This window comes from Hypomesus nipponensis, chromosome 2, assembly GCF_054491055.1.
Source record: "Hypomesus nipponensis isolate SF chromosome 2, ASM5449105v1, whole genome shotgun sequence".
Taxonomy (NCBI): Eukaryota; Metazoa; Chordata; class Actinopteri; order Osmeriformes; family Osmeridae; genus Hypomesus; species Hypomesus nipponensis.
Window position 1 is genome coordinate 16,412,173 of NC_140362.1, and position 21,303 is coordinate 16,433,475.

General features: G+C 43.9%; 1 protein-coding gene across 3 annotated transcripts; it reads right to left on the reverse strand.

The window, feature by feature from the left end:
* On the reverse strand, window positions 1-20,846 carry nek11 (NIMA-related kinase 11). Of its 3 annotated transcripts, XM_084670285.1 has the most exons (16): window positions 20,449-20,846; window positions 16,740-16,905; window positions 16,088-16,206; window positions 15,545-15,609; window positions 15,099-15,225; window positions 12,883-13,032; window positions 12,728-12,806; window positions 11,268-11,353; window positions 10,552-10,671; window positions 10,262-10,355; window positions 9,794-9,923; window positions 8,216-8,349; window positions 4,713-4,773; window positions 2,604-2,694; window positions 365-624; window positions 1-228 (listed from the first exon to the last, which is right to left on the reverse strand). In XM_084670285.1, the coding sequence occupies exons 1-15, from the start codon at window positions 20,625-20,627 to the stop codon at window positions 369-371; spliced, it is 1,857 nt and encodes a 618-aa protein (XP_084526411.1). In that variant the 5' UTR covers window positions 20,628-20,846; the 3' UTR covers window positions 1-228; window positions 365-368. The 3 variants fall into 3 exon arrangements, with proteins under 3 accessions (XP_084526411.1, XP_084526402.1, XP_084526420.1); XM_084670276.1 differs by lacking the exon at window positions 1-228 and having other exon boundaries at window positions 254-624; XM_084670294.1 differs by lacking the exons at window positions 1-228; window positions 4,713-4,773 and having other exon boundaries at window positions 495-624.
* Between the last annotated feature and the right edge of the window lie 457 nt (window positions 20,847-21,303).

The window sequence follows — 21,303 nt, forward strand, 5'->3', positions numbered from 1 at the left end:
TGCTGAGAGATGGGAGTAAAGATGCAATTAAATAGTGGGACCCACGCCATCTCTCTCCTGATAATGTCCTTGCACACATCAAAGAGGTCCAATGCAACAGCAGAGAAGCATTGGGAGTATGTAGAAACAGTAAAGGTTTCTCTGTGAGATTGATGAAATACTATCATCTTAATTCCTTCAGAGACGTCACAAGAGAGATGAGGAAGTAGAGCACGAAGGAAGAACCAGCTGAAAAGAGCAGAGCTTAGGCTAGTTTCTGTAAAAGCCTTGTTTAACTGTGTCAGGTATTCAGTCACCGAAAACAGTGATTTTACAATGATATGCGGTTAAAGGGGTGTTGATTTTAATATAAATTTAGGGTTACCTTTCTATGCATGCGAGTGTGTCTCTGTGAATATGTGTTGTGAATGTGTATGTGTGGGTCCTCCTGCTCCTTCTCTGGCCTCCTGTAGTTGTTCCTCATAGTAGAGAAGTTGGTCAACCTCAAAGCAGTCGCTGGGCGTCTTCACCATGCTCGCCAGGGCTTCCCTTATGCTGGCGTCACTCTCATGCCTCGTCCTGGCCTCTTTCAGGTACTCATAAACTCTCTGGAAGACTCCTGGACCCAGACGATGGGACACTGATCTGAGGGTGGCATAGAGAGAGGGTTAAGATCGTCAACACCACTAAGCGGTCTGTTTCAGGATCACATGTTATTTTGTGAGCACTGACATTTGATGTACTGGATGTATTTGGATTTACATAATTGGCATTCCAATGGACTTGGAATCGGTACAACTGCCCTGAAATATTCAATATTCTCAAATGCGACCATTGGACTATGACAATCACTTGAATGCTTGCTAAGCTAAACTGATGCATGGCATAGAGAGTAAGCATTGCATGATAAATTAGCCAAAATAGTCTACCACACTCCGAGTGTATATGTGTGTGTGTGTCTGTGCACACAGAAAAGTCAGTCCTTATCTAGCCTGTTGAGGTGAAGTATTCTAATGAGATACTGTGACTGGTGCAAACAGCTTCTCCATTTTATTATAATTTCAGGTCAAACAGATCAAATGTATTTGAAATCAAACTCATAAAATTGAGAGCATTATGAAATAAACAAAATATTGGATTCAAAACTTTTTTACCCCTCAATGCTGTTTTTTGTTTTATGAAATGTTCAAAAACTTCTACTTTATCCCTCACTCATACACCCACGCATGCACACAAACACACACCACTCGAGCAGAGCCTTGTCTACTTCATGTCTAGAGCTAATCAAGGTTTAGCAATCAAACCCATTCATCTGCCGTCAAAACAACAGTAAATACAGAGTCATATTTAAATCCTACCCTCCTCTACCAGCAATCAGCTTACATTTTTAAACCCAACAAAAATAAGGAATTTCACAGGTGAACTTACGTGCAAATGCACTTTAGTGTAATAGTTCTTTATACCTGTGATGAGACCGATGAGAGGCTCACGGTATGATAGCAGTAGCCACTCATTTACAATGCTTTGGACTAAATGTCAAGTTCCAATTCAAACAGAGACAGCCACAAGTAGACAGGTCTCTCTCCCTCGCCAGTCAGTGGAGATACTGAGGGTAGGAACGTGGGGAAGGTGCTAATCCTGCAGTCTGTAACCCTCCACTATATCTCAGAAACCAAATACCATGCCCACTTACTGGGACAATCCCTTTCAGTGACACAAAGACAGACACACAGACAAACATGCAGGCAGGCAGAAGCACCATAGGTTACTCCCATTCGGTCTCAGCCTCCATATTATAAAGAGCCCAGGCTCCATCATACAGAGACAGGGGAGGCTTGGGAGGAGCACAGCTGCTGAAAATTGCTACCTGTTTTCCTCTCCTCCCTCCATCCCTCTATCTCTTCACTTTCTCCTCCCCCTCCTCTGCCCTTTATGCAGCGATAGCTGGGATCTGACAGGGTCTAATTCTTCTTCCCACAGGAAATGTCTTCTGTTATTAATACGCCAAGCCAAGTCTCAGCAGGAGTGTGTAATCTCTGTGTGTGTGTGCGTTTGAGAGACTTGAGAGGGAAGACAGAAAGATGTACAGTATGTGAGTAGTTTTAAGTGATTAATCGTCGCAATGTTCCGCAAAGTATTTATGGACCTCTTCTAAGCTCCCGACTGCATATTTAAACGTTAAACAATTGTTTTCTGTTTTTCTGTCTCTGTCCATTCGTCTTACTGTCTGGGTCTCAGTCTGTGTCTCTCTGCCTGTGTCTCACTATGTTGGGGAATCTCAGTGAGCAAAGAGGTACACAAAACCAATGGCTTACCTGATCAGCGGTAACGTCAGGGAGAAAGATACCACTATTAAACAAACAACTATAGAACAGATTTTTGGTTTTTATATGCTGTTGTTATCTTATTGTGTCTTCTATATGCATGTCCTCTGTGACTAACAGTGAATGCTTACCAATACAAGAAGTCATATAAGGGCCATTGTTGAAGGTTGAAGAGGTGATGGGGTATTGAAGGTCAGTGGGGTGTGGGGCGTGTTTACGGTGAGGGAGGCGAGGGAGGCGAGGAAGTCAGTCTGAGGAGAGGCGTTGAAGGTGAGGGTGAGGAGAAGTGTCGGCACTCACTCTCTCATGCGCTGAATCCTGGTGTGCACCATGCTGCTGTTGACGATGGAGCTTCCCTGAGGGCTGCACTGGCCTCCTGCTGCTCCGTGCGCTACACAACAGATAGAGATCAGGAGCTCAGGTGAAACGCACACACACAATCACTCACACACACAGATGACCATTTGAGATAGCTCTACTCTGATTCTGGTCGGGCAAAACTGGAGTGTTCTTTCTGCACACTGCACACGCTGCTTCTCAACAACAATATGGGATTATGATATGATCTCTATTCTCAGTAAATGATGCTATGTATTTTCTTGTCTCTTCGGATATAAAATACTTCTATATTGCCTGGGAGAATGGAGGGTTGAATCGGTGGAAGTATGGGGGTATTACAAATATATTTGTTTTTAGTGAGACACGTCAGATGCTATTCACAACATCAACATTTTAAAAATATAAGGCTGAGTTCAACAGTCCCATCATAGCATACCTTCAGCACTTTGTCCCTTAACAGAGTGTCCCTCAACACTGTCCCTCAACAGTGTGTGTGTATAAACATGTTGCAGCCATTATGTATGGTTCCTTTGTTGTTGTGTATTGTATTCACGCTTTTATTTTGTATATTGTTATTATTCATCTGTGGAGTTCAGGCATCTAAACCATTTCACACACAGTCTTATAATTACTCAGTGGCTTTGAGTAGCAATTGCTACAACAAAACATGATATATCATGTGCTCCAAGGCAGTGAAGAAATGTTTCTGAGTATGCCTCTGCTGGCCAGCATAACATCTGAAACTCCCCAGACTGTTAATGCAGTAATAAATGGACTAGGAGAAAGTTTAAAAACGTATCTGGGGCAGTATTGAAATGCAGTGTGCTGGCTGTGAGAGGAGGCCTCGCCACAGGTGAGCAGACTGAGCAGGGGCTGGGAGCTGCCAGCATCTGACATAAGGGCTATGGTTCACTGCATCAGCCAACAGAGGAGAGAGAGAGGGAGAGAGAGAGAGAGAGAGAGAGAGAGAGAGAGAGAGAGAGAGAGAGAGAGAGAGAGAGAGAGAGAGAGAGAGAGCTGGACATACTGTACTGCTTTATGTATTGTATTTTGAGAGAGCGGAATAGAGAGGTGTGTGTGTATGTGTGTGCGTGTGTGTGTGTGTGTACGTATCATACCATAGCTCTTTATTTACAAGTTTGAGGAGTAATTAACAGATCTTTTTTTGGACATTACACAGAGATAGCAGATGCTATCTCTACTTTTTACCATTCCTACGTTTCAAACCCTTATTCCTTGACTTTATCCTGCGAGTGTGTGTGTTCATTTGTATATGTGTGTAATGTAAGCATGTGTTCTCTCTGTATTCCTCCACATGGATGTGAATTCTATCTCTGCTGAACACCCTCCTGTCTCGCTACGCGTCACAGAAACATTTATGCGCAGAAATATTCACTGGCAACAGTCAAATACATACCAAAACCAAGCTGTCAAAAATATGCAAAAAAACGCTGGATGCACATATATAAATGTGTTGAGCACAATGCACTTACAGTACATTGTAGTTGCCTGACTGCATTCACAACTAGCTTGGAATATCTAGCCTGGATGAATACAGTCTTAATGTGATATCTAACCATGATAGATCGATTTGATGTGAATTGTATTGTGATGGCAGAATGATTAATCATTTGTGCCATCATGGTAACTTTCTTTCTGAGACAAACAATCACAGTAAAGAGATCTTTTCTTTGACTGAAATGGTAGAATATTGAAAGAGTAGAGAAACTAAGGGTGCATAAAATGGAGTCAGATAAACAAATCCCTAAACCTTAGGCAATCTGTACACAGTAATGAGAAGGAAACCTAGTATGCTAAAAGGATAAATCAGACTGTAGGAGATACTGGAAGGACAACCCTATCTGGGCTGAGGAAGGAACACTTCCTGGTGCTGCAAATAGCATCATGATAAAGCCAGAGGAGTCAGATCAGTTTCAGAGCTAAATGCTTCCTCAGTTCATGCTGGTGTCTGTGTGTTTGCTTGTCTTTGTGTACCTCACCATACATCCATGTGTGAGTGTGTGTGTGGGTGTGTGTGTGTGTGTGTGTGAGTACACAAGCATATCTTACCACTGACTTCTCCTTGAAGTACTTTTTCCATGTGCATAATCATTGCATTTAGGTCACTATCCTGGAAGAATCAGAGTTAAAGTTTGTTAATAACATTACCCTTTAAGAGTTATTGTTGGGTTAGAGATAGTTACTAATAAGTGTGACGGTATGTAACGGACATGGTCTTGCGAGTTCCGTCAGGCTTTTCCGGACCGTGTTCACCCTTCACCGAGGGTCGAACACGCCATCACTTCCCAAGCGCCACCACTACCAGCTACGCCAAAGAAAAGCTAGCTATTTGTTGACGCGGGTGGTCCATTACATACCTGAGGAGTGAGTTTCACCGATTCACACCGGCTACATAAGCACTTTATCCAGTATGGAAAAGTTTACACATTTCGGTGTTGTTAAGGGAAGGCTTTTGGCTTTTGTTTAGAAACATTATATGACGTAAATAAACAAAACATTTAGATTCTAATGTATCACATTCAATATGAATCAGTAAATAGATAATTTCGAGAATAAATTGTTGCTAGTTGATACAGTTAACAAGGGAGAAGCAGACAAGTTCACAGAATGTTATAGGACAGAAATGTACTGCTAAACCACATTGACTCCAGGAGCAAATACCCCAGCACAAACACACACTGACAGGTGAGGGCTCTCCTGAAAGGATGGTCAACCTCATGCTTCTAGACACATCTCTCCCCAAGAATGTTCCACTCCCTATCACAGGTAGGATAGGGTTCAAAACCAGACTTCCCCCGGAGACAGCGTGAGCCAATTACACTGTCCCGAAAAAAAGATGAGCCTAAATCCCCCGACAGCACTACTGAGACACACACCCTCATCTCAGGAGAAATCGTTCAGCTGACAACATTACGTTCAGCAGATGCTCTCAAAGACACACGACAGGATGTGTCTGCAGCTGTAGTGTCACCGGGACCAAAGTGCACCAGCTGTTGGCTGACCTCCAAGATCACACTAACACACACCGACACACTCGATACGCCAACACAGAAGCTATGCACTCTCCTGTGAAACTCTGGAGTGGTGCATTGTAAATTCACCTGACAGCGAGAGAACAGGACAGGTGACACATTCCTCCTCCCCCCCCCCCCCCCCCGTGCTTTGTTGCATTCACTACCCCTAATCTGTCAGCAGCCACCAACCACATCAGCTCTGGGAGTAAGGTGGGTGAGGTGGGACAAAGCATGAAGAACTGCAACATGTTGTTGGAAAGGGGAGACAAAACCTTCCGAACGAGAGAGCATGTTGAGAGCCTGAGTCTTGTAGATACCCTGCTACTGTTGGGCGGGGATGGAGAGATGGTCTGCTAAAGTACAGGCATGGAAGATGAAGTATGGCGGACGAAACATGGAGGATGAAACTGACTCCAAAGATCAAGCATGGAGCACTTCTCACTACTTTCCTACAAAAGTTATGTAGTTAATCTAACTACTAAATCTTCATTGATTCAACTACCAAATCAACTTTGTCTGGATGGATACAGACCCCTGGAAATTCACTGAGGGTGTTTTATATGAGATTATCACTCATTCTACAGTTTCCTGTCTGGGAGTGGTTGTGGTTGTTAGGGTGGCCTAATTCGACTCCCAGGCTGCCACTAGGAACTACTTAATTACCACACGAGTAGCTGGAACGGGCCTCATTACTTACACTTGGTCCATTCCTCGCATTGACAGACTTCATTTATTTAGTATCTTGTTTTCTTCTCCTATAGTCTATCTTTCTCCAGCACTGAGATATAGTTTTAATCTCATCCTCTCTGCCAGTAGGGACTAGATGGCAGCCCTGATACGTTTTCAAATTAAAAGAAGGGAAACATTTGGGCAAATATATAAATTCTTCTTCTTTAATTGGTGCCTTGCATGCACTAGGAATTCCAAATAAGTTTGTGTAATTCTGCATTGTATTTCCCAAACGCTTCTTGATCATTACGTACATTCCCTCATGTCAGGGAATCTTACTGGTCGAAAGAGACATGGTTTGCATCACAATAATGCTAATCGAATTTTAATTATGGACAAAAGACTGAGATCGTGTACACAATGTGAAACGTTAATCTGATCATGAACATTATGTAATATCAGTCTGTGTGACCCCTAATGTGTAAGTGTGTGTGTGTTATCAGAATCAGTGTAGGCCCTATTGACTGTTGTCCCTGACCGTTAGAGTCTAATTACTGTGACTGCAAGAGCAGTATGGGAAACAGCATTACCATATCATAGCCCATAACAGTGTACAGGGCCACATTACTGCATATACATTAACACACATTAACTAAACACAGCCTTGATACAGGTGAATGACCCTCACATCAATAAAAGTACTTACATTGCGTTAATGGCAAGGATAAGATATGCTGACAATGGTTGTGATGATGTATTTAATGCTAATGCCTTGTAAATGCTGATAGACTGCAAACTAGGTATGTTCAGAATGAATGGGCCACCGTCAGTCCTGTAAAACAATGGTCTCACAATACAGCATCACACTGCCAAAAGTCATGTCAATGGTCTCGCAATATGGAATCTTGCTAAAGGCCCTCTGGCTTTCATCCATTTTATAACATTTATTTTTTGCTTGTTTCATTTTGTGTTTTCTAAAACATGAGCGGGTGCTGGTTAAGAGACAGAAGCCGAGGAGAGAAAGCTAAAACTCTGAGTATTCTCTCACTCGGAACTGGACATAGGTGAGAAAAAATGCGAAACAATGAATGCATAGTGTAAGTCCCACAGCCAATGAACATCATTATCTACTGAAGCACCCAGCTGAGAACGAGAAGAACAGCTAATCCCCTCAACCCCCACCCCACTCCTACACAGCTACAGAATACAAACTAAAGAATTATAGTTGAATTTCTATGAGATTTTCAAGCTCTTTGCTATTCTGGTAATTACCTTGTGCCAGCCAAACAGACAGCCAGACAGCTAGCAAGACAGGCAGACAAACTGACCAACCGACTGACAGATAGCCAGACAGATAGCAAGAAAGGCAGTCAAACTGACCAACCGACTGACAGACAGCCAGACAGCTTGCAAGACAGGCAGACGAACTGACCAACCGACTGACAGACAGCCAGACAGCTTGCAAGACAGACAGACAGACTTCCCTCAATAAACTCTTTCCGATTGAATTGTCCATATCGGTGAGTGTCTGCTGTTGGCCCAGACAGCAGATACTCCACTGTCAATTACATGGGGATGAGCCATTTTAATGAAAAATAAATTAGATTAAAATACAGAGTATTATAGAGTAATGCCGTTTCAACATTACGGCATTCCGACCCCAGTATAAATAATGGATTCTGACTCCTGTAATGGAAGTAAATGGTGCAAAAGTGATTCTGTCAAATGAACCCATTAGAGTTAATGCTCTGTGATCCGGCACCAGCACGACTCTGATCAAACTTCAACACATAGATTCAAACTTTATATTAATTATATATTAATGTTTTAGGAACGATGCACACACGCACACACACACACACCCCTCACCTGTTGACAGGTGTGATAAAGGTCTGAGGTGAGAGCTGGGCTCTTCTCTGCCGAGTCCTGCTCCTCTTCCGAGCACGACTCAAAGCCATCCTGATCATAGTAGACCTCTGCTGTCTGGGGATCCTCTGGGATGTCTGAACACACACACACACATATCTGGAAGATTTACCCACACTCACAGTGGGTAAATCAAAGCAGCAAATCATTGGAGTAAATGAAGGGTACGGTTCTGTTTTATATTTACTAACGGGAATTTAGAGGGACGGTGTTTGTTATGAGAAGACATACTTTGATAGGTTAGAATAAAACCACAGATTCATGTATATTCTATGAATGGTTGTTGACTGGGATTCATGTACAATGCCTTTACACTGTGAGTCTTCACCTTCCACCGAGATGGAGATGCAAGGTCTACCCAATCAATGTCCCGTCCCCCCCCGTCCCCCCCCTCTGTCTTTCAACCACTGTATCATTTCCTCTCTATCTCTCCTATTCCATCTTTCACTTAGGACTTTTATGATGAGGCAATGTGTGGTGGAAGCATCTGTGGTGTATGTCTGTGCTGTCTCGCCTGAACGCCTCCATTCTCTCACTTAGCAACCTCCACCTGAGCACCACCCTAACCAGGGCTCTGGAGGGACAATAACTCCAGAGCCAGGGAGATGGACAAAGAGAGGGAGAGACCGTGAGAGGAAGAGAAGGAGAAAGAAAAGGAGCAGCAAAGAGAGAGAGAAGGAGGGAGAGAGGAAGAGAGACATAGAGACAGAGCGAGGGAGAGGGAGAACAGTAGTGTATTTACAAGCACTGTACTGTTTTATTAGAGTTGATCATGAGTATACTGAACATTACTGTTGAATATATATAATATCTATTTATTTAAGCATGTTTGTTTGCGTCATGCACTGATGTTTTCACTATAAAAGTGTGGTTTGATCCAGTATGTGTCTGTGCTTAGCTACTTCTCACTGCATGTTGACTTATGAATTATGAGTGTGTGAGCAGGGTTTTTACATTTCCTGAAGGGTGTTAGTTTTTTAAACTGTGCAGAGGCAGTCTGGGGTACCTGGGATTTACTTTAATTAAAATCTACTGTTCAGAGATATACATGTACTACATTGGAACCTTTTTATCGTCACATTACATTCTGCCCAAAAACTACTCAGCAGAGCTCTATTTATCAGGTTAGAAGAAAGTATGACTTGGGTTCAACAATCTCTATCTCTGCTTTCCCAGCTTGGAACTAGGGAGAGATGGCGGGAGAGAAAGAAGGAAGAATGGAGGGAGAGACAGATGGAGAGATGGGTGAAAGGAGGAATGGATGGAGAGATAGCTGGATTGAGGGAGGGACAGATGGATGGATGGAGAGGGAGAGAGAGAGATGGATGGATAGATGGATGGATAAAAGGATAGGGTGAGGGTGTACACACATCATCATGATGGACCCTTTCCTCTAGACCTTCTACAGTGACAATGAGCATCTGGTAACTGTTGAAATATGTACCCTGCTAATTTCACGCTGAGGCAGAATGTAATGCTTGTGAAAGATAATATTCTGATGGTGGAGAGATATCAACTTACTGCATTCACCTGGCTCAGACATACACATTCTGTCCTGTTGCTGCCTTCCTATTGGTTGTGAGCAACCCAGCGACCGGTAATCCTGAGCTGTAATTGGCAAAGTCTGGTGATCAGCATCTTCTGCACTCTCCTATTGGTTAGAAGTGAAAAGATAATTTGTCCCCTGTGTACTACATGTGTCGTAAAAAATACCCAGTATTTCAAAGAAACTGACAAAAATATATATATTTTGGAATTGAATTTCAATTAGGGGGAGCTACTGGCTAATGGGACCATATGGGAATAGGCAATTAGCTTCACCAAAAAAAGAAACCTTTGGAGTTGAAGTGCCACCATAGAACTGAAAACTAATTGCACTCAAGACAATTAGTGAATTCATTTAATTGAGTTCCTAGACAAATCATTTTCATCCAATTATGTGCCTATTCCCTATGAATACACTTTCATTATTCTAGATGGAAATCTTACACTGAAGACGTCCAAGCTGACTTTTTCAAAATGGCGGCTCCTAAGCTCCTGCATTCTTCTGTGATTTTCCTGGTATTTCTCCTCAGCCAATTTCCTGTTATGGGACAAGCAATATACAGTAAATTGTGACAGTAAGCAGCTTCGCTGGTACTCTTGGTCCTGGTCCCAGGGCTCACTGACACAGTCCAGACCATGCTTACGCTCAACCACGCTAATAAAAAAAACAAGCAATGTCCTCATAGAGACTGTGTTGGTGTGTGTGTGTGTGCGTGTGTGTGTGTGTGTGCTACCTCAGCCTTCTGGCCTTGTCATCTGCAGCCTCCAGTTTTCTCAGCCTCATTCTCTCTCTGGGGGTCATCCTGTCCACCTCTGACCTCTCACGCAGGGTCTGCAGGTGAACCTTCTTCTGTCTGGGTTACACGCATCAAAAGATAAAAGTGTCAATGAGAGGAAAGGTTTTCATAGAACTATATTTACAAATAATCTGACACAAACCAAAAACAAGTGATATGTCCTTGTGTGTGGTGGTACGGATGCGTGGATTTTACATGTAAAATGTAAATATGCAGTGAGTTTAACATGTGTGCAGTGTGTAGCCATGCCACAGAGTGGCCATGCTAAGCTAATGCTGATGGACATGCTGTCTGATTGGAGGTAGTCCTCATCAGTGATGCCTAGGTCTGGTAAGAGACAGCTGCTACTTAGCCTTCACATGGTTATCACCAACCAAATGCACAGCTCGGATGGGACTGGAGGGGGGATGTGTTTTTATAGACACTGACGGGTGTGAGTAATTGAGTGAGTGTATATAGAGAGAGAGAGAGAGAGAGAGAGAGAGAGAGAGAGAGAGACAGAGACAGAGACAGAGACAGAGACAGAGACAGAGACAGAGACAGAGAGACATCGAGTTAGAGAGATAGAGAGGGAGACCTTAATACAGAATAGAGAGAATAAAAAAGATAAAGAGGGGAGGCAAAGACATTGAGGGGAGAAATCACACACTTACACGGCTTTAGCTATCTGTACAGCATCTCTCTCTCCTCCAGACTCCTTGTCTTTCAGTGTCGCGCTGAAGAGCTTGTGCTTTAAGCTCTAAGACAGGAAGATATAGGGGGAAGGGAGAGAGAGGAGAAGAGAGAGAGAGGAAAGCTTGCAATAACAAATGGAGAAACCAAGTAAACCACAGAGGAAGCTACTGTCTCTAACTAGCTCTCACGCTATATCACTTTATTCAAGTCCAGCTCTCAACCTCTCCCTCCATCTCTCTTCCACTCCGTCTCCTTCTCTGTCCATATCCCATCGTTTACCTCCATCTTGCTCTCACTCCATCTCTCCCTCCATCTCTCACCCTTGTATTATCTCTCTCAAAACCTAACACTAAGGATGTATGGTCCAAGCCACAGGGCAAAGAGGGGGGGAAGGAACACTTCACACAACAATGGGGGGGAATCTCACAACACCCAACCCACAAATTACAGCGGTCTGTTGTCACCCTGCAGAGGATTCCAGCACAGAGGAAAGCTAATGGGAAAGAGGGGGAGGAGGAAGAGGAGGAGGACGAGCAGAAAAGAGACTTAAAAAAAAAAAAAGCACTGTGTTTTGTGTCATCTTGTGAAGACCAAATACAGTAGTAATGACCCCGATAACAGAGAATAGAAGATAACAGGGTGTAAGTAGAGGAGGGGTTTTCTTTAACATCTACACCATGGTTTATATACTGGGTATTGCTAGTAGCTATAATATCAATCCGTCCTACATGTTGAGTCTGATTTGTACATGAACAGTCATAGTGAAACATGCCTGGGGGTGTAATTATATTTTTTACAGAATTCAAAGCTTCTTTTGGGAGCTCAGTCATTGGAAGCCCCACTGGGCATATGAGAGACTTATGAACATGTTTAATGCAACAATATCTGCTTGGTAGAAATGTTTATTACTTTACAACATAACTGTTTACTATTTCACACGCTTATAGCTTTTTAAATTAGATTGCTGTATTTGCATGTATTTATCTGTGTGTGTGTGTGTGTGTGTGTGTGTGCGTGCGTGTGTGATAAGTACATGGGGTGGTGTGATACTCTGACTGTATTTGAATGCAATCAATAAGTGCTTGAAAAACTACTGGAACACTTGGTTTGAAAAGGGTATGAACCCGTTTGGTCAGAGAAGATATTGATTTGATAAATAAATATGATAGAAAGTCAAATACTGTACTTTCAGTTTGTCAGCCTGAAAAAGTGGATGATGTTGCTGAAATGTCTTTAATATTAGGTCAGCCAAACAAACAAGTAATTGTTTGGGACTTAAATGCTACTCAATAGTAATGCTTGTATGGCTGTGTTAAGGAGACATGTTAATGTTGTGTTGTCTAGCCTGCATGCTAGTTGAATGCAGAACTGGTAATGTTGTGATATAACCTCCATGCCAGTTGAATGCAAGACACATGCTGATGTAGCATTGTCTTACCTGCATGCTAGTCTCTATGATCTTGGTCCTGAGAGCCTCTTCAGCAGAGATTCTCAAAGGAGGGTTTTTCTCAAGCATCCTGTGGCCAGAAGGATCAGTTTGAAAGTCAGAAATAGTTCTGCTGGGTTACATCATTTGGTTCAGAAGTGTCTCACCGTTGCATGACGGAGTTGAGCTCTCGTGAGTAACCTTCCGGCAGTGTGGGGGTCTCCCCTTCGACTATCTTCATCACCACAGACAGGAAGCTGTGACCCTCGAAGGCATGCGCCAGACAACACATTTCGTACAGGACACAGCCAAGCGCCCTGGGGATCAAAACACACCTCATCTTATACCAGAGAAACACACTGAGCTCTATCATGTAAACACTGCATGGACAATTACAGCTCAATACAATCTAAAATGATCTCCAGTATGGCATGTTCCCCCCAACACTCACCATGAACAAACTCCGGAATGCCTAGGTGTGTGATACAACCCTATTACGTCTCTACCGTGTCGCACATACAAACTCCTCTCTACCCTATTGCACATACATACCAACTATTCTCAACCCTATTTCAGATAACAGCGAAGGCCCTGTTCTGTCAGCCAAGGTAACCCCTGAGCCCCCAAGCACCTGGGCAGTGATGAGGTTGTGCGGAACTTTGTTGATCCATATAAAGGACACTTTATGGCAGTGCAAACTGATACCGGATGTAACTGAAACAGAAAAAATCAATTTGGTCTCATATTCCACTATCTATAATCCCAAAGATAGACTCATGTGAGCCCGATCCTGGAGGATTAATGCTGAATAAACAGAAACCGCGCGCGCGCACACACACAATCTTGAGAGGTGAAATCGCATCTCATATACTTCTGATAGTTATAAAAGAAAAGCCAAGAGCGGCTATGAATAATCATATTGGAATCTGAAAGTGGAAGAGTATGCAGTAGGTTGGAGAAATATGACTGGAAAAATGAGCTTCAGCTTTCGTGATAGCATCAGAATAGGGGAAATGGGATTTTAGAAAGTGTGTTGCAGGTTATTTACCAATCATCCCCTGCTTTGTCTTTTCCATCTCTTTTACTTTCTCATTTCAAACCCCTGCAATTCCTTTCACAAGTCAGATAATAATAGCCTAGATGATTGATTCATCCATAAAATAGGGATATGTTCTTGACAGTATTGACATGCTGGACAGTTCAGATTGCATTTTCACCACAGTGATAATGTGTTAAGAGAACAAAGGCATTTTCACTACTTACTAGTTCAGTCTCCACACCAAAGACTGTATTCTTATTTTTTTTAAAGGCATTATAATGATACAGACTTGAATTCTCTTCTCTTCTCATTAGTATGGTTTGTGGCAGTAGAAAGGGTGGGGGGGTAGGAGGGTGTGGACATTGAGTCAACAACACTCTACCCTGGGAGGAGTGTGTCTATCTATGCTGGAGATCAATGCTATCTCTCCGGTCGCCCAGCCTTCCTCTCTCTCTCTGCCACTGTTTCATGCTATCTACAGTATCCCCCCCCCTCTTCCCCTCTCTCTCTCTCTCTCTCTCTCTCTCTCTCTCTCTCTCTGCAAAAACCCAATTTCCCCATGCCCAGTCTTAGATTAGTGGTCATTTCCTTGGGAAAATAGATTTACGGTCCAGGGAGGCCATGTGTGAGAGTGGAAGATAGCAGAGATTGGTCCCATGGCAGATGGCTCCATTCAGCATGACATAGTGCCAAGTTCACTTCAATTTAGGTGATTTATTGATTGTTTTATTTGGGTGGGGGGTACATATCTGCAACCATATCTGCAACCATGCCTTCAAGTCCATCTATCTCAGATAGTCAGCCTTATTGCTATCCAACATATCTCGTACCATATGATCTCCCCCAAGCTCAAGCAAGACTGTTTCTGATTGGACAAGCATGGGGTTGGATTCTGTTGACTGGTAAATTCCAACCTTCTACACCTTTCTACTCATCAAATGTTACTGTTAATAACCATTTCAACTCAGTCAGGCTTCCTTTGATTCTGGAGAGCTTTGAAGTTGCCAGGAAATACTGTGCGGTTGAGTGTTGTGTCGGAATGTGCGACAGATCCCATACACATTTTGTGGGTGTCATATGCTTTCATGCGTTGCATGTTTCTTGATATCTCGCTGTAAAGCAAACACGCCCTTTGGGGATTTAAATTTCTATTTTACTCTACTCTTCTCTAACGCTCCAACCATACAGCATTCCTCTAAGATAGAGAGCTAGCATAGAAAGCATCCACAGGATAACATATTAGTAGAACTAAGCTCCATTCAATCTCTGCGAAAACAGGCTTATTCCCTGAATGTCATTAGTCCTCAGCAGATAATGGGAATAGCTGTTTGGTCCTCGACCCACCAGATATCAGACTTGGAGTTGTAGCCCTGCTGGTTCAGCACCTCCGGGCTCATGTAGTAGGGAGTACCTGTGAATGTAGTGGCCAGGTCACATGACCCAATCAGGAGACAGGAAACACCAAAATCACCTACAAGGAAAGCAACAAAATATGAATCAAACAAATGTCTAATTTGATTTATATTGTCCTTTCTCAGAATAAGTATAAACCCAGTTGTTATAGACTGTAGGAGATTCATGACATTTAAGTACAACAAATATTTCGCCCGTGCGATCAACCCTTCATCATTTTATATACTTCTACCACTACTTCAGTCTGACAACTTCCTCACGTTTATTCATCCACTGTCCCTGCACACATGTTGAGCTTTCAACTCTACCATGAGGGGCTTGTGCCATCCCTGCTTTAGGGGCACACAGACATCCAAAACTCCCATGGGCCCACTCACCAATTTTAACAAGGTTTCTTTTCAAGAAGATGTTTTTGGCCTTCAGATCGCGGTGAAGGATTCGCCTGAGAGTCAGAGGAGCAAACAAGAAGTTTTGTCAACACCACGTCCTCCTCTTGTTTATAGAAACAGCTCTTCAAGCTGAGCTGTGCCACTTGGTAACCATTCAAGCTTTACAACTATTGGCTGTCAGAGCATGACAGCCCATCGGAGCTTTCGGTCCTCTAAACCTGTGAGGTGTGACGGCGCAAACACAACTCTGTCTGCCACACAACTTCAGGTGCCCTGAGGGACTGTTCGCACTTGAAAATCAAAGGTCGTCCAAAAAGAAAGACGTAATTTTGTCGTATGGAAATGATTGAGACTATGGTTTACTGGGCTGTAACGTCATAACGGACACTGAAATATGTGTAACAAGTGTTATCATTGCTCACAAATGAGCTGTATTTATACCAAGGAGTGGGTTTAACCAAGTCTATGCAAAGACTTTTGGTTGAGGGAAGAAGACCACACGACTGGCTAGTCACAACCAAAGGTTCCCACCTTTCATGCATGTAATGAAGTCCAAGCAGCAGCTGGATCAGCCAATCGATGATCTGGGTCTCGGGTAAGCTCTGACCCGCTTCTCTGACCTCCTCCAGCTTGCAGTCCAAGTCCCTATCCTGTGGCATTGAGATGGAGATGGTATGGAGGGTGAACAATGTGCCCTCGGAAATTAACACAAACGAATCGACATTGAATGCCCATTCATGAGAGGGAAGGGATCGCACACACAGGCACATACACACACAAACCAAGGCACCGATGAGCACATTCCACATCCTCTCACAGATACATATTTAAAGTCCATCTCATTCTGGTACAGCCATTAATATCCCATTCCTGAGAAAAATGTCCATAGCCACCTCTACGTGGGCTTAGAGAATGTGACGTTTCGTCAGCGGATCCATTCAACCTAATGGGAGTTTTACAGAGACTCAATGAGCGATCTTAATGGCATTGTGTCTGTAATGGGGGCTCTGAGAGGTGGAGTCGTGAGCGTGAGCTTGTGTGTATACTTGTCTCCAGATGCCTATATGCAGACCAGCTCCGCGTGGGATACGTCTTTCAAAGGGAAGGTTTATTTGTTTGGTCGGGTCTTCGGTTTGGTTGATTCCTCGGTCATTGGTCAGGTATTTGCCGTAGCTGGATTTACCTGACAGTACTCTGTAATGATGCAGAAGGAGTCTCTCTCCAGGAAGCTGCTGTAGAAGGTGAGGATGGCTGGGTGGTGGAGCTGGGACAGTAGCTGGGCCTCTTGGCTGGCATGGACTGTCTGGTTGGGGTGCAGGTCTCCCAGAGGGATCTCCTTCAGTACCTTTCTGAGGGGTCAGGGGTCAACGAGGAGGAAAGAAAGACAGTTTTTCTCTCTCTCTCTCTCTCTCTCTCTCTCTCTCTCTCTCTCTCTCTCCAACTCTCTCTCTCTCTCTCTCTCTCTCTCTCTCTCCAACTCTCTCTCTCCCTCCCTCCCTCCCTCCCTCCCTCCCTCCCTCCCTCCCTCCCTCCCTCCCTCCCTCCCTCCCTCCCTCCCTCCCTCCCTCTCCCTCTCCCTCTCCCTCTCCCTCTCCCTCTCCCTCCCTCCCTCCCTCCCTCCCTCCCTCCCTCCCTCCCTCCCTCCCTCCCTCCCTCTCTCTCTCTCTCTCTCTCTCTCTCTCTCTCTCTCTCTCTCTCTCTCACACGCACACAAACAAACACACACACACACACAAACACACACACACACACACACACACACAGGATGCCACCCACAGACATATCACCTGATAAACATAATTCCATGCACCCATTCGATCTCATTGTGAATGTTAACTGAACCTAGATAGAGTAGCTACAGCATACGGCATGCCTGTCACTATGTTTTAAGTTATGTTCATTGACAGTCACACAGGCAACTCGCAGAAAGAACACAACCTCTCAAAATCGTCTTTAGACTCTGAAATGCTACAAAGGTGCAGCCGTTCTCTATCGTTCCCTAGCTCTCACTACAATCCAAACTCATTTGCATGGATATTTCAGAGTGTCCCAAAGGCTCCAATTACAATATGAGCACCATACTTATAGAGAGAGAGGGAGGAAGAAAGGAGGGAGAGATAGAGAAAGAGACAGAAGAGGGGGAGTCAGAGAAAGAGACTTAGAGGGAGAGAGTATGAGAGGGAGAGAAAGAGAGGGAGAGCGAGGGGCGGGGGGACAGGGGGAGTGGGAGGCAAGGGGGGAGGAAGAGGGAGGGGTGAGAGACAGTGGGAGAGAGAGAGATAGAGGGAGGGAGAGAGAGAGGGGGAGATGGGGACAGGGGGAGGGGAAAGAGGAGTCCCTGCAGGAGTGATGCAGGTTAGAAAGAAGCTTGCCAGCCCAGATACAGGAGACTAAACACATGGAGCAATTAAGACCAGGGGAGCCCTAGATCTGTCACTGCGGGGAGGAGAGAGAAAGGAGGTAGGATAGAGGGAATGTGGCACAGTGGGGAAAAGAAAGAGGGGATAGCGGTGGAGGAGGAGGAAAAGAAGGGGAGGGACAGAGAAAGATCGAGTGAAAAGAGAGAAAGAGTGAGGTAAAATATCAGCGGGGGGGATACAGTGTGGATCAAATGATAGGGTTACTGGGGAGAGACAGATGAGAGGGAGAGAAGTACAGGAGGAAGATGGGTGGAACAGAGACAGAAGAGAGAAACATTTTACAATATAAATTCTTCAAATGTTAGTAACTTCCCATTAAACACAATTAATTATCTACATTAATATGTATTTAGGGAGTTCCCTGATGATGCATCCAATCTAAATGCATCAGCCTATAATCAGCTGCTACCTACAGTACAGTAGTCTGCTAACGTAGTCGACTTCCATCTTAGTGAACACGCAGAATACGGAAAACTGAATGATTTACACTGTCAACAGTTGGGTTAACCAACAGGGCTAGAATTTGTAACTCTGCCCTTTTCCAGAACATTGCACACACTAATCAGTAGGAATTAAATAAAAGGGAGGAGAGCCTGCTTTGGCTGGCTGTCAGTCTTGTTTATTAAACAGGCTACAGAACGCATCGCTCCTCATTCTCGAGTCAATCATTTGAACATAGCAATTAAACGATAAGATGGATGGGATGGGTGAAGTCTTATTAAAAAGGGAGTGAGGCTTATGTGAAACAGCTGTACCCTCTGTTTCTGCAGGGGGGCTTGTCTCACACCCTATTTAGGATCCCCAAAACCAACAGTGCTCTTGAGACAGGCCCGGAAGACCTATACAATACCCGGGCTGTTCACCATGAATAAGGCGTAGGCCAATTAGTAGGGGTTGAACAGCAAAAATGGGGATAGAGAAAATCAATCAAATATATAATGTGTTCAAACTTGTAAGTGATGGAGATGGTCATGATTCATTCAATCCTAACTTTTTTCAAAGTCCTTGAATCACTTCGTCCCACAGGGTGTGTTCCAGGAAGGGTAGCTAGACCTCTTTTATCACTGTGGATAGTCCAACTGAAAGACAGTTTAATGGAATAGACAAAGCAATCCCTCCAAAAAGACATCAATTTCTCAAGCAAGTGATTCATGAGCGGAGTGCTGATCGGACCAGATGATTGATGGGATCTATTTTTAGTGGACATGGGTTACTGAAGAGTGTCATAAGGGGCTCCCATCAACATATCACACACTCAGCATCTGCAGGCTACGACATCCACCATAGTGTTGTGGAGCCATGCTGATTGCCTGTGAGCTTCTTGCTGTGTGACAGTGTATGTGAAAGATTTTCTTTTTTGTATAAGGTTCAGAGTTGGGCAAGGCTGGTAGAAATGGGAAAGGCTGGTAGAGATGGGCAAGGCTGGTAGAGATGGGCAAGGCTGGTAGAGATGGGCAAGGCTGATAGAGCTGGGCAAGGCTGGTAGAGATGGGCAAGGCTGGTAGAGATGGGAAAGGCTGATAGAGCTGGGCAAGGCTGGTAGAGATGGGCAAGGCTGGTAGAGATGGGCAAGGCTGGTAGAGATGGGCAAGGCTGGTAGAGATGGGCAAGGCTGGTAGAGATGGGCAAGGCTAGATATGCACTGTGGGTACAAAGAGCTTTGGGGCTGACAGCTCACAGACTGTGCCAGTGGGCATCATAATGACATAGGCTGGCCTGGCATCATCATTCCCTTTGCAGTGGGATATGCAGTTATGAGATCTGGTGTTGTTTGAATGCAATGTGTTGAATCTTCATCAGATCAGTCATTGTATTTAAACAACTAATGACAAGATACAAACACATGCACATCTGACAAAAACCCATTCCAATTTGCCATGGTCCATTATTTTTTAAGTGATACTGCACAGTACAGTAACCAATATTAAAAACCATTGAAGAAATGGGACTCTTCAATAAGATTCTCTGAAGGAGTTTGTTCTGCAATGTGGTTAAATATGTTTTATTAATTAATTTCCAGGGAATGACAATGTGGAAAGAACCAAATAGGGAGAAAGGGAGAGAGAAACAAGGACAGAGACAAGATAAATATAAGACAGAAAGAGAGATAAAACTCGAGGGAGAGTGTAAGAGATACAGGGGGATGGAGGGTACAAGTGAAAGAGTTAGGGCAGGTCCGAATGGGGAAGAGACAGGAGAGAGAGAGAAAGAAGGGGAAGAATGCTCATTATCACTTGTTGGCGTAGACAGATTTAAACGGAACACAAGTGTATAAGCAGGCCAATGCTGCCCCCTAAAGGAGAACGAATGATGATGGACCGTATAGCGTATTCAAGACTGGACTCCATGCTCTGTTACAAGAGAGAATTCTCAAATTGTCAAAAAAAGGTCAAATGAAAAGGTATTTCAGCTCTACACATGCAATTGTGATATAAGCAGCCAGAAGATGAATACGTCTACAAATATACTTACAGCGGCTCCTCGTCTCGTGACTTGTTGTCTTGAACTAGGTAAACACAGCCAAAACTTCCACGACCAAGTCTTTGTAGAACCCTGTATCTCTTAGCAATTAGGTTACTAGGGCGGGGACTCTCTGAAGCTGCAGGGGAGAAGGCATTTGAACGGCCATCTAATTCCTCAAACGTTGGCATTTTTCCGGCAGGTATTCACTGAATGAATCTGAACCGCGGATTAATAACAGGTATTCCTGACTGCTGTTTAATCTGCAATGGTGTCATACATCACTGTTCAGTTGTGAAAGTAAGGTGACTCCACGTGAAACCACGTTAAATGTTGGTCGAATAAAAGTGTCGGCAAAGATAGTTTTAGCGTTTAATTTTGAGATCCGTGACTTCCAGCGCAACTTCCGTGTTTACTTTTGTTCCTATGGTGACTTTAAGTATCTTTGACAACCGGCTGACCTAAATCAGCCAATGGCTTTCGGTGCCATAGATATATCTAGGCCTTTATATATGGTCGGCGCCCCGCTGCGCTGCATGAAGTCGAACACACCTTTTGACATTTAAAATTCCGACCTTTGAGGGGGCGTTCCAGTTGACTCTGTGACGTGAATGTCAAATTATTTTACAAACGTGCATGCAAAATGTGTTTAATACTCAACATGTCGAAGACAGGTAGGCAGGATGGGTTGCAACTTTGTTCGAAAGGATTCAAACCATATCCTCCCCCGTCCGTTAAAAGCCACTGCTCCAAAACGCATGAACTCGACTACTGCCGGGGGTAAACAGACAGTTCCCAAGTATCCCATTCAATCATTGCATTCGGTCCCATGCTATATTAGTGCTGGTCTGACCTTAATGATTGGCC

What these genes read in the sequence shown, in the direction of transcription:
- nek11 (XM_084670285.1), bottom strand. Translation starts at nt 20,627, where the DNA reads ATGCCAACGTTTGAGGAATTAGATGGCCGTTCAAATGCCTTCTCCCCT. An exon ending in GTACAGATAGCTAAAGCCGT is followed by an intron (nt 10,672 to 11,267) that starts GTAAGTGTGTGA and finishes CGTGTAACCCAG; the next exon opens with ACAGAAGAAGGTTCACCTGC. An exon ending in GACAAGGCCAGAAGGCTGAG is followed by an intron (nt 10,356 to 10,551) that starts GTAGCACACACA and finishes GTCCCATAACAG; the next exon opens with GAAATTGGCTGAGGAGAAAT.